At 41.0% G+C, this 13168-nt stretch overlaps 1 protein-coding gene across 1 annotated transcript in view; it reads left to right on the plus strand.

Annotated features, from left to right (window-relative positions):
• The window catches only part of URB1 (URB1 ribosome biogenesis homolog), a 45431-nt gene extending 34097 nt beyond the window's left edge, over positions 1–11334 (plus strand). Inside the window, 10 exon segments of the mRNA XM_068689298.1 lie at positions 3277–3437; positions 3818–3929; positions 4989–5095; positions 5678–5821; positions 6568–6677; positions 7390–7566; positions 8280–8521; positions 9338–9928; positions 10539–10723; positions 10725–11334. Of these exon segments, the coding sequence (XP_068545399.1) occupies positions 3277–3437; positions 3818–3929; positions 4989–5095; positions 5678–5821; positions 6568–6677; positions 7390–7566; positions 8280–8521; positions 9338–9928; positions 10539–10723; positions 10725–10757 (1862 nt within the window). The 3' untranslated portion in view covers positions 10758–11334.
• The last annotated feature ends 1834 nt before the right edge of the window (positions 11335–13168 follow it).

Raw genomic sequence — 13168 nt, forward strand, 5'->3', positions numbered from 1 at the left:
CAATTGATAGGAATGCTCTGAAATGGGGCTGCCTTGTGGCTGAATTTTTAGGAGCAATAATCACCTACTTTCAGCCATGTTCTCAACGGGAGCTGGGCAGAGACAAGACAGGTTGGAGAACATGCCCTGCAGCGTTCAGAGGAACACTCTGGGCACAAGGTGGAAGCTGCCCTTACTGAGGAAGGATGAGGTGGTTTCTTAACCAGAGAGACTTTCTGTGAGGGATGCTGAGAGAAATGACTGGAGGTGTGACCTGATAAAGGCTGTACTTATTTTATAGGGAAGCTTCAGCCAATTAATTTTCCATCAGACAGATGTGTAGGGCCACTGTGTATCATGAACATGCCTGTGCTTATTATCTTTGGAAAATCTGATACAATCTACACGGTGCTTGAAAACCATTTCCTTAGCCTCACTTTCCTTGTTTGACATGACTGCTGTGCATATGGACATCCCTGCTGTTGTTCACATGCAGCTGCCTGTTTGGAGGGCATTTAAAGTTCAAAGTGAGGCAACTATAAGGAATTTCCTAACCAGCGCCCTCTCTGTGTTGATTGTGGTTAACCACCGTGTAGTTAGACTGGATTTTGCTTTCCACAACAATAACATCACGAGCAATTAGCAGGCTGATAATTCTTTCAGTGAAATCAAACTGAGTCTTACTTTGCTCACCTAAACCCTTATAGTACGGTACCTGTTTTGTGTGTTCTTAGCCTTTATTCAGGTATAGTTGCAGTCTGCTCTTTATAATTTTGTGTTCTAATTTTCTGAGGAAAAAATACCAAAGCTACGAGGTATTTTGCAGTAGGGTGGATCTTAGGCAATCCAGTTAATGCTGGGTTTGGGATTGTTAGTGATGAAGAGCATGAGCAAGCCAGGCTGTCTTGGACCTAGGTGTAATAGCTGAAAAAGTGCATAACGCTGTCACTGGCCACCAGTTTAACTGGTGGCAGGGATGAGGTGATGTGTTGGTGGTACAGTCACACAGCAGCAGCAGCGGGGCTGAGGGAGCTTGTGCAGGAGGAGCCCTTAGCCTTAGCCCTTGGCATAGGCTGAGTGGTAAACTGGGGTGGGGAAAAACACTTCTCTAAATCACTCCACACCCAGTGAGAGTCTGTGCCCTAAGAGGGGCATTTTTAGAGGGCACAAATGATTTGTGAGCTGGAGTCCCGTGGTGCTCCTACATCGTGTCAGCTGCTTTTGGAATCCCCAATTCTTTATTTATTTGCTCTTTGTACTGGCTGCACGGTGTCCTGCACAGATGTTATATAACTGCTGAACTTATAAACACAGACTTAGGGCACAGTGTTTAATGCTCACTGAGTAAAAACGAAGTCTGGAGTTGGGCTGATAGCAAGTTCTGTCTAACTTTAGCTCTGATAAGCATCTTGTGGAAAGCTTTTCCATCATGATTCTCAAGGTACTTTAAACAGACATAGAATTAGCTTTTTTCTTTTTTCTTTTTTTTTCTTTTTTTCTTTTTTTTTTTTTAATAATAGCTTGTTATTTTAGCTTAGTTAGTTTTTGAGCACACTCTCGAAGGTCAGCTGGATGGAAAATATTTCCAGTGCGTGTTTGCAGTGGAAGAAACTTTTCTAAATAAATCTCTCTGTGAGCAGCTTGAACTTTACTGCTGTAGTAAGGACCTTGGACTTCTCTGTGATATCACTGCATGGAATTATTCACGTTTTCCATCTACGTGCTGTTACACGCTCCTTTTGGCGGTCGGGTGTTGTCCTTGCCCAGTTCCTGAAAGGAGAGGGAGGTGGAGCTTTATCTGTACGAGCTCTGGTGAGATGAGAGGAGTGCCATCCTAACAAACCAGGCATCTTTTTGCTCCCTAGGAGAATGGCTGAGCTGTTTTTGAACTATGCCAGTTAAAGTGGATGTGCTTTGGTGAGGAGTGGTGCAGGGAAGTGTGCAGTAATTCCTAGTACTGAAATAATTGCTAAAACCACTTACTGAAAAGACCTGGTACTGCACTTCAGTGATGCTTTTGCATTGGCCGTGTCGAAGCGTGCTGGGTGGGAGGCAGTGCAGGGAGGCGGAGACCTGTCCCCTAACTAGAGGAGCTGGGTGTGAAACTGCCAGGCAGAGAGAGGAGGAGGAGTTCTGGCAGCAGGGAAATAGCCCAGCTGCTGCTGCGGGGGCATAAATAATCTGTGATTTTTATTTTTTTATTTTTAATATATATTTTTGAAATGTATTAGGCATATGTGTGTGGTGATTGGGAAGGAAATCAGAGGACCAAATATAGGCACTTGTCTGAAGGCTAGAGCCTCTTAAATAGGAATGTTTATTTCTCCAAAACTTCCTCTTGGTCTTCAGCATGAATTGTAAGAAATTGCATGAAAGTGATTGCTAAACTCAGAAACTCAGATAAAGTGATACATTATCACTTGAGCTGCCAAAATACAAGCGAGGTGCCATTCTGTTCCAGTACTGGTGAATGGCATACACTAGGTAGTAGGACAGGACATAATCTGGAGGTATTGCGTCAAGTCATTTCTAGCCGTCAGTGAGCAGAAGCGGCGCTCCTCAAAACACACAGCCTTTAAATAAGAAACTCCACATCCTGGTGACAAAGCTGTATGGAAGATAAATGCTAGATTCAAGGGTGTGTTTTCTTAATCTGGCTGCTTACTGCTCATTGCTGGATTTTTTCTGTCTTAGAAGGACAGAGGGGTACGGTTCAGTACTTCAGCAGGAACATGCCTTACCAGCAGAATTGCTCATGCATGCATGATCACAGTTCCCTATTTTTATTGTGGCTTATGGCTTATTTAGATATTATTCTCCTATCCATTCTAGTACAGAAGCTCTTTAATGCAGGTAGGTTTTCCATTGGCTGTGCTGATCTTTCTTTCAGGCACCAAATGCCTAGAAAACAGTTGTAGAAGAGAGTTTTCCTTGTTCTTTCTTGCACTTAGCTTTCCTGAAACAGTGAGATTTATGAGGTGTGTTCACAGAATTTACTTCTAACTTTGCATGATCTCCCAGGCATACTTGTATCTGTCTCAAATAAATGAGGGTAACCACCTTAATTTCAGCTCGGGTGAAGAATTCTTGCAGAGTAATTTGCAGGATGATTTGTTAGCTGAAGGCGCCTTCAGCTTATGCAGCTGTGGTGAAGTAATAGTTTGTAAGGGTAGATCTAGAAATTGGCGTTTATGAGGAGAGGTTTTGTTAAGGATTATAGTGCTGTTACATACCCTGTGACATGTGAGTATGACGTGCTGAATGTTTTTCTTTCTTTTTTCCCCTCTTCTCCCACAGAGTGTGTAGTGGCATGTCACAAGTTTGTCGAAGTCAATGCCCTGGGCCTAACAGTGGCTGCACTTAGCAGCTACGATGCCAACATGAGAGCAGCAGCATATTTTGTTCTGTCTTCTTTTCGTTCTCATCTGGAAGGGGCTCGCTTCCGAGAACAGAGGCAGGTGAGTCTGAACTCAGTTGATTGTTTGGACATTTTATGTCATGGCCACTTACAGGAGAGGTGCTGCCTTACTCATCTGTCTACCTGCACATGATAAAAGAGCCAAAAGAAGCATTTTATCCTCCATCCCACTGTTTGTCCTCTTTTGTGTTTGCTCCTTCTGTAACCACTGGGTGGAGAAAAAAAAAAAAAAAAAAAAAAAGGGAAAATGTTCTAGAAATTCTTATGTTTTTTACTTGTAGGAATGGAAATCCCAATGGAATTGATATTTGATTATTGCCTATGAAATATTCTAAAAACTTATTTATGCATTCACACACTCCTGTTGTATTTGTTTGGATGCGGTTTCAAGCTTTTCTCCCCTGGGTTCTTGTGCTGCAGTTGCTGTATCTCATGGATGCTGTGCAAAATGGAATCCAGAAGGAGAACCTCAGATTTACCTTCTCTTTAACCCTCTACATCGCTCGTGTGGCACAGCAGATGCTGAAGCCAGGTAATCTACTGTGCGTGTTGAACTTGTGGCGCGTTAACGAGGAGAGAGTGCATGTGCATGGGATGATGTCCTGGAGACTGAGGTGCTTGTGAGAGTCACAGCAGCCATAAAGGATGTTTCCATGTATTTCAAAGACACACTTATAACTCTGTGCTTATAACTCTCACTTGTGCAGTAACAATTTTCATAGGGTATTTTCATGTTTCATGAGTAGAGCTGATAGCACAGAGTTGTGAGGTGACTGTGAACGTGCATAGGACTGGATTGAACATGCTCATAAGGCAGCCTCTGCTGGGGTGCCTGTTTTACCCTGTGGAATGGCCAAACCTTAGCAGCTCTAAAAAAAAAAAAAAAAAAAAAAAAGGGTTCCATGTTTGAATTTCCCCTCCAACTACTCTGGCCCAGATCAAGTTGTGCCCTAGAGGTCTGCACGTGGAGCCAAACCATCACAGTGCAGCATCCCAGGTCAGGGCTGAGCAGGTGCCTCCCTCCCTCGTGAAACCTCGTGGCTGGCTCAGGAGAAAGCACTTCTTCTATCCACTGCTTGGATGGATGTTTACTAGGGACAAGTGTAGTGCTAGTTGCTCCCAGCTGCTGTTGACAATGCTTTGTGTCAAATAGTAAAATTGGAGGGATTCTAGTATTTTAAGAGAAGTGTGGGATTTTTGTACTGATATGTATCTTTAAACTGAAAATGGTGACTGCCTGATGTGAAGTCTTAAGCTTGAAACGTGGAAAGATTTGCCTCTAACTTTGCAGCAGGCTTCTGTTTTGTCATTGAAGTAACATTGGATTTGCTGAAAACCGAGCTGTGTTGAATATTTACCTTAGAAGCTGCTGTGTGCACATTCTGAATGAACTTGGGTTTGGGGGAAGAGAAGCAGTAGGATGGCCAACAATAAAATCAGCCTCAGAGCACAAGGCCTCCTCGCTGTAATTAGCGTGCTGTTCTGACAGCGAGCTGAAAAACTGGCAAATACAGGTTGCATTTATTTTTATGCGTGGTTGTGTATTGGGAACATTGTCCTCCTCCTCAGTAACCATTGTTTCTCTTCACAGAGGAGCACATGTATACAAAGATAAACAGATTCCTTCTGTCACACCAGTACTTGGACCTGAGGAAAGTACCAGGGTTTTTTCAGCTTTTCTACAGTTTTGATTTTGAGGTAATGCAAATCCCATCATAAGTATCCACTAATTCTTCTGAAAGTAATAGAAAAAAAGCTATGAAAATGCAAACAAATTTTATTCTTCCATAATTAGTTAATTAAAGGAAGGTAATTGTTGAGTTCTTAGTTTTGTTTTATATTTGAATAAGTATTTTTTCTGTGTTTCTTTGTGATTTTTTAATAATAGCAGGTAATGAAATCATGAATTGTGCTGTGCACTGTATAGCAGAACAAGCAGAATGTTGTGTCCTAGGCAGCTTGATTCATGTTTGAGTTTAGATTATTAAAGTTGAGTTCAATGGAGGTAGTTCAGAAACATTTTTTGGAATCTTTTTTTTTTTTTAGATACTTTTCAGTTTATAAACTTCTTAGGAACTTTTCAAGCTTTTCAGTACATATTTGGGCTGTAGAGTAACTGTTGATGGATGTTGTTACTGATTAAATTTGATGGGGATAAAGGTTGAGAAGTGCAGAAGAAGCTGTTAAGACTGTGCTGGCATTCCCAGGGGACCAGTTTGTTGTGCTTTATGAGCAGATATTTTAAACGTCTGACGGAACTATTTTTATTGTGGCTTCCAGCACAAAATAGAACGTGAGTGGGTTCTCAGACTTCTCGGAGAAGGGCTGCGTGATAAACATTGCTACCAGCTTTATGACTACCAGAGGATTTTCCATGTCATCCTTTCGTTTTTCAACAGTCCCTTGTGTGATGAGGTCTCCCAGGTAAGAATATATATTTTAAAAAATAAATAAATAAGTTGCACCATTAAGAGATCTTAACCAAATATGAAGCAGAAAGGAGCAGTTGACTCTTCCCTTTCCCTCTTGAAAATCTGTTCCGTATTGATTTTGTATGTGCTGGGGAGGGAAAAGCCTACTTTTGTCTAAATCAGTCACATCCTTGGCTCCTGAATAGAACAGATCACTGCCATCATGGAACTTCAGTCACTCTCATCAGCTGATGGTCTGGCTGTGCAGTCTTACTTCTATTTCTTCATAAAAAAAAATACTGCAGCAGCTTCAGTTTTCCTCATATGATCAGGGTCTTTGCTTATTTAGGTCTGCTTGTTCCCTAACTAGCATGTTATCTGTACAGTGCTTTAGCTGGAAGAAAGTTCAGAAGAAAGCAGCTGTAATGTCCAAAGACATCCACCCTGAGAAATCCAGTCTGTTAAGAGTATCTTGGTTAGATATGAGAATCTTTGACATACAGAAAGCTGTCTTGCTCCTAAAGACTTTCTTTTTTTTAAGAGTAGCGTCTGTGTGTATGAAGCCTTAAAAAGAGAATGTCTTTTGTTCCCTGGGGCTGCTAAAAACACGTGGTGTTTGGAAATACGTTTTATCTTTAAGTTGATTAGATCCCAGATGCCAGCCAGATTGCTAATTGTATACTTCTCAAAGATTGATAATAATAATATCTTGACTATATTCTGATTTCGTAAAAGAACAAATTACATTTTCTGTTTCAGAATCATATTCTGGAGATACTACAAAATGCTGCCCATGTCACCAAAGCTGCTTATGAGCTCATACAAGACCACAGCCTCCTAACCTGGATACTGCATATTTTAGAGAAAAGGTAACTAGGGAAATATTGTTGGTGAAATGAGAACAATCCCATTGTGCACACAGGAAATAATTATGCAACTGAATATAAAAACAAATGGTGACATACAAAAATGGCCTGATGGTGGTTGTGATGTTTGGCACTTAGGGCTGTAGAAAAAATTAGAAAAAAAAGTTATTTTTTGTGTACATGAATCTTTCATTTCTAATACCCACACTTCATGTCCTGTTGCAGGACCTCTGACAAAGTACTTGGCATGACAGAGAAGTTACAACATTGCTCCTCCACTTGCATCTCCCTCACATATGTGGTCATACATGCATGCAGGCATGCGCACACAATCTTTTTTGCATAGATTCTCCTGGCGGGTTCACACAAGGTGTCAAGGTCATCGGTATTGTGATCAGCCTGACCAAGTCCCCATTGAGAACCCCACAATGGTAACAGCACAGTGCATCCAGTTTCCAGGAGCTGGTGCTGGGGCTGAGTCCTGTCCTGCTGTTTTGCACCTCTCTTTGGTACAATTTGGTACAAGTTGGAAGTCAAAAAGTCTAGGTTTGGGGTCTCTTTGGCACTCGCTGCTTAATTTGTGGTTGTACTTTTGAAGAATATTCTTCTTGCCTCCTCTGTACAAAAATGTGATCGCTTTTTTTCTATTTTTCCTCGTCTGTTTTCCCCCTGGATCTGTCTTCCTAATGGATATTTGTTTTTTTCTTTGTTTCAGATTTCTGGAAAACAAGCTGCTAAATAAAATCATTTCCTTAATACATACTCTGTGGCTCACAAATGTAGGAGGCAATAGAGAAAGCAAGAAAAAATCCCAGGAGAAGAGGAAGTTTCTTCCTATTCAGCTTGTAAATGAATTTCTGTACATTTTGATAACATTAATCAAACACATTAGGTAAGGTTTTTGTTTATTTTATTTATATTTTTCAATCAATTTGCTTGTCATTCCCTGTCCAGTTTGAAATTTATTAAGGCTAGAAGAATTTCTTGATCTCCGGATAGTTTAATGCTTTTTCTCCCCTTCAGTTTCTGAACTCTGTCTGCAAATTGTACAAGAAGAAATTATGCAGAGTTTTACGCGATGATGTTAAGAAGGGGTCAGTCTCTTCTCTCCAGATTTAGTGAACTTAGCTGCCAATGCACAGTAGCTGCAGCAGGGAGAGTTGTAAGGAAATGGATAGATGACCAGTTCTGTTTGTGTTTGTAATAACACCTGCAGCTCTTCATGCAGACAAGTATTCCCTTAGCCTAGGAAATCCATGTTTGTTTTTATTTCCTCAAAATTTAGAAAATACGTGCAAAATAAAGAAGTGTAGGTGAAGCTCCAGGACCTCTGGCCTCTTTATTGTGTGCCACATGCCTTTAGTTTTTCCAAGTAGGAGAGCAAAGGCTATGTTGCATGATCTGTTCTGCCAGACACTAGTGGAGATCCTGTGGGAACAGAATTAATTATTACTGGCATCCTGAGAAACAAAAGTATGTATGTGGAGAACTGCAGGAGAAAACTGTAGGAGGGGACTGTGAGGAGGAAAAACCTGTACTCACTGCATTTTATTAATTAGTGTGCAGAAAACTACACGGCAATTTTGTTTGTTTTTGTTTTTATAGGACTAATTTAGATCTATCCAAACTGGCTCAGTTTTTGACTACATTCAGTTCCGTGCTGGGATATCGTGCTACAGTTGCTGAGGCCTTCAAGGAGATGAGTCGCTTCACTGTGAACGACAGCGTTCTCTCAAACAAAGACATTTTGCTGCTGTTGCATAAGTGGAGTGTCATTGAGAAAGACCTGCAGCTCCAGGATGATGTGCAGACTCTCGCTCAGAAATACCAAATCAAAGAATTGCTTAGTAAGTACTAAAAATATTTAAGCAACCCCAACAACATTGCTTCTCTATACACTAACCATGAAAGTTAGGCACACTTCACAGAAAGTATTAATAACTTTTGTCAATCAGTTACAGCTCGGGGGAGGAGGAATGGAAATGGAAAGCCAATTTTCAGGTCTTTATTCTAGTGATTTCTAACTTTAACACAATTCTGGAAGCCTTAAAGCAATTCAGTTTTAAAAAGGGAAGGAGCTTTAAAATAGAACTTAGTTGCAGATCTAGCACATTTGGGATGGGAAAAATTTACAAGCCCATGGTTGACAGTACTTTATCAGCCACACTCAGCCGGGATGCAGCTGTGTTGGAGGAGAGCAGGCTTTGCTCCTTCAGCCTGTGTTATTAAAAAGCAGCGTAACTGCTGCTATCACCTTCTGTGGGCTGGCATGTGCTGTGACTCCACTAGCACAAATTACAGCTGTTTGAGGATTTCTCATGACCTGGTATAAATAATGTAGCCTTGCTGGCAGAACTGCATCTCATGGACCTCTGAAATACCTGCCATCGCTTTGCTTTGAGCCAGGGCCTCATTATTGTCCGTGTCCAAGTTAGGCAATCCAGTTGAGAGAGGTGTTTCAGCCTGGGAGTTACTGGGAGCTGCCTGTAGTCCGTTTCCTCTGAATTGCACAGGCTCAGTTAGGTTGTTAATGAGGCTACTACTTATCCTTTTAGCAACTGAAACAACACACGATGCCGTCTGTACTGAATAATTTTGTACAAAGTCCTTTGGAGGACCTGATGTCTGTTTTGATGTTGTTTTTCTTACATAAAATATTAAAGAAAAGAACAAATCCCAAGCCTCGTCTCAAGGACATCATCACGCTCGGAAAAAGAAAGAGATGGAAAGAGAAGATGACACTGCTGAGGAGCTAAAAGTCTCTGAGCTGGAGAAATGCAGAGACGATCTGAATGCCATATTTGCCCACTGGGAACCTGCTTTCCCGGCAATGCTTACCAAACATCCAGAGGAGCCCCTCAAATCTGGTGACCTTGCAGATGAAGCAGTCAATCTTAACTGTGCGACCACTTCCATAGTAACTAAATGGCTCGTAAAGTCGATGGTTGAGCACAGTCTCAATATGAAAAATGTTTTGCTAACTCTGCGGTGGCTGCAGAATTGCGTCCTGCCGCACCCAGGGGTAGTGCAGGAGGTGCTCGGGGACGAGACGCTGAGAAACAACATCTTCAAGTTTTACACCCGCATCTGTGAGGCCAGCAGTGGGACAGCTGGACACTTGGAAGAGCTCTGTCTGTTCAGCTCAATCATGCTTCACCTCATGGATGCTCAGGGCCTGACTAACAACAGCTTTCATGAGCTCGTGAAAACATTGTGCCTTTCAGCAATGACGGAAGAGGAGGTGAACAAGAAAGGTAACTTGTCTTTTCTTTTCCACTTGCATTACAAGGCAGAGGGGCTAATGGTAGTTCCATGGGGTTTTTCAGTCAACAGAACTGAAGTTTGCCTGTGTCTGTTGGTGCTCATCACTCAACAAAGTGAAGATTTTTATCTCTGGTGGTGTAGCCACGTGGGTTGGTAGCACAGAACGTGGCTGTACTGTAGGGATTTCTGGTAGTACAGTAGTCATACTCCCTGGAAGAAACTTTCATTTCTAGGATTATAATGGAGTTCAGTGAGGTGTATAACACACAACTCCAAGGGACAAAATAGTCTGCAACAAATAAGTCCAGGTGGGTTATGATCCATGTACTGCTCAGTGTTCCTATTTGACAGAGAAAGACACAGGTCAGATTTCAAAGCTTTTTATTTAAACCTGTCAGAAGGGTGTGCTAACAAGAAACCACTTTCTTTTCTCACTATGGGAAGGATTGTTGGCTTTGTATGAGCAAAAAACCCACACGTTTTCCATCTAGGAAAGGGTTAGTAAAACATAGTTCTGGAGGTAAAGTGAGTTATTTTGGTATTGTGATGTGGAAATATAAGCATATCTGTTCTGATTTTTCTCTAATTTTTCTTCCACAGCTGTTTGTGTATTCCTGACTTCTGTTTACATTGGGGACATATGGCTTGGAGCACAGGAGCCAGATATGTTAATAACCCATGTCAAATTGATCTGCAGTAATACAGATGACGAATTAAACGATGATGACATGGAAACTCATAAACAAGGAAAAGAAACTATTGTGCCTCTTTGCAAAACCCTTTACTCGGCTACATTGGGGCATTAATTCAGTGAACTGACACTTAGTCTTTAATGTTATATGCTCTGTCATCATTGCTGTGAGCCATGAAACCCTCCTGAACTGTTCCTCATACAAATCTAACTTACTTTGTCATAAGATCAATATTTTATTACCGTGTGCAAACTCAGGGGGGAAGACTTGTATTCATCACCTCTCAGTAGAACGTTAAAGCTGTAATTTTCCTGTTCTTCAACAGTAAGGGTACTGAATGTCATTTACACCACTTTTAACTTTCTGAAGAACCAAAAAGGGCTGATGAATGTGTTGCCTCTGGACTCTATTTCAGTCTCCATCCTCTCTCCAATGTAAGATGGGGAAAAGGACTGCAGTACATCACCACAGTCGAGTATAAGTGCAAACAAGTATTCAGGAGTTTAGCCATGATGATTTACTATTTTTTGAAGCATCCAGCTTCCTTCATGATACAAGATGATAACAACTGGTACAAAGACAAGATGCTGAACACTGGCATCGCAATGGTGTAGGATTCTTCTATTTTTTCAGTTCCTTTTGAAAGTGTTTTTTCTCTCGGTTCTCTGTTGTTTTTGTTTTGTTTTTTTTTAATATATATATATACATATTTTTTTATTAAAAAAAAAAATCCTGACCATCACCACTGCTGGAACTTGCAATGAAGACCTCTCTTCTCTCCACTCTGAAAAGCTGAGAGAGAGAACTAAAACTCCAATGACTTGCTGCTGATTGATAATACATATTTTTTATTGGAAATTCTCTGTGAAATCTGATACATATTTCTTGAATGTGGCCTTGAGGGCAGATAATAAACCATTCCAGGTATGCAAACACGCAGGGTCTGAAGTTGAGCCTTTGAAGTGTAAAACAGGATTTATTAAATTGACTCATGAAAACGTGCTGTGCCTAGGTGCTTTGTACAAATTCTGTACTAGAGAAAAAAATCAGAAATGCACACTCCTTGTGTTATTTATATAATGTGCTTTTTTTAAAGAATAAAAGAACGTGAGATGCAAATAATGAGGGTTGCTTCTGCATGTAAATATTTTCTCTTAAATAAGCCATAATATCTGTTTGAAGGCTTGGTTTAAAAATAGCAAAATACATCTTGAAAATGCTGCATGCCCATTAGAGGCTAAAGTGTGACATAATATTGATACAGAATCCCTAGAGTGTGGCATCAAGAAATTTTCTTTGCAATGAAAAGGTGTTTTCTACTTAATTTAAAAAACAAAATGAAGAGATGAATGAAACCAAAGGATTTGCAAGTGCCAGAATATGAAATAAGTGGCTAGAACTGGAGCTAAATGGAAAGCTGTCTTGCCATCTCATCTGCCTGTAACAGAAAGCACTCATGACATGCAGGGAAAGAGTTTTCAGCTGTCTTGAGAGACCTCTAGCAATGGTTTATAGTATGACTTGTTTGAGAGAATTTAAGAAATGAGATAGAACCATTCAACCAATGTAAAGACTACAATACAGAAATGTGTTTTCACGTGGGACTAGAGAAATTCAGTCACTGCCCAAATCTATTGGCAATAAATAAAATGAATTTTCCCCCTGTCAAGTCTGTTTTGCCTCTGATGGCAACTGGTAAGCAATCTCCCTGTCTTAATTATGACCCCTGAGCTTTTCCATCCTATTTTCTCCCTGTCCTGTTGAGGAGGGGGAGCGGGAGAGCAGCTGGGTGGGAGCTGCCTGTAGTCCAGGGTCAACCCATCACAATATCTGATGTGTTACTGACCAGGAGTAGATGTACTTGTAGACCCTTCCAAGTGAACAAAACCCAAACCCTGAGTGCAACAACCCCTTTGTTACAGTCTTCCACAAGTTGCAAGCCCAGGCTGTTTTGCAGAGTGCACCTCTGTGCCTTGTAATACCCTTTCCCACGCCCTGTTTGCTTTACAAAAAATTGTGCAACTGTGTTACTGGCCAGAGCAGAATTCATTTGTTGAATCTCATCCACGTGGAAGAGCAATTTGTGAGTTCAGATCTGTTTCTGGAAATAGGTGCATCACATGCAAACGGGCACGCTGAATTACTTCTGGTTAAACAGCAATTTGCACACTGTGATATTTCCCTCTGTTAGTGGAAATGGTGATGTCTGCACACAGTTTTGTCACTGCTACAATAAGTAGGATGACTGTCAAGGTTACAGCTGGCTTTAGCTGACAAGGTGCGTGGTGCTACAGAAGTGTACAGTAGCATGAGGAGATCACAACTGCACCTAGAGCCAGTCGTGTGTGTCAGTATGCTTTCTTAAATGCAGGCTAATTATGCGTGAGCCTGCCATGAGGGTGCATATTTAAATGATGGTCTTCTGATAGCCTTAAATGTTTGGAAAAAACAGTATTGATTGATGTCTCCCTGGCTTTTAGTGTTTTGTTAGCGTCTCCAACATTGCTATTAAAACATTCAAGGTTGGAGAAGAGTATT

This window comes from Anas acuta, chromosome 1 (genome assembly GCF_963932015.1).
Source record: "Anas acuta chromosome 1, bAnaAcu1.1, whole genome shotgun sequence".
NCBI classification, from domain to species: domain Eukaryota; kingdom Metazoa; phylum Chordata; class Aves; order Anseriformes; family Anatidae; genus Anas; species Anas acuta.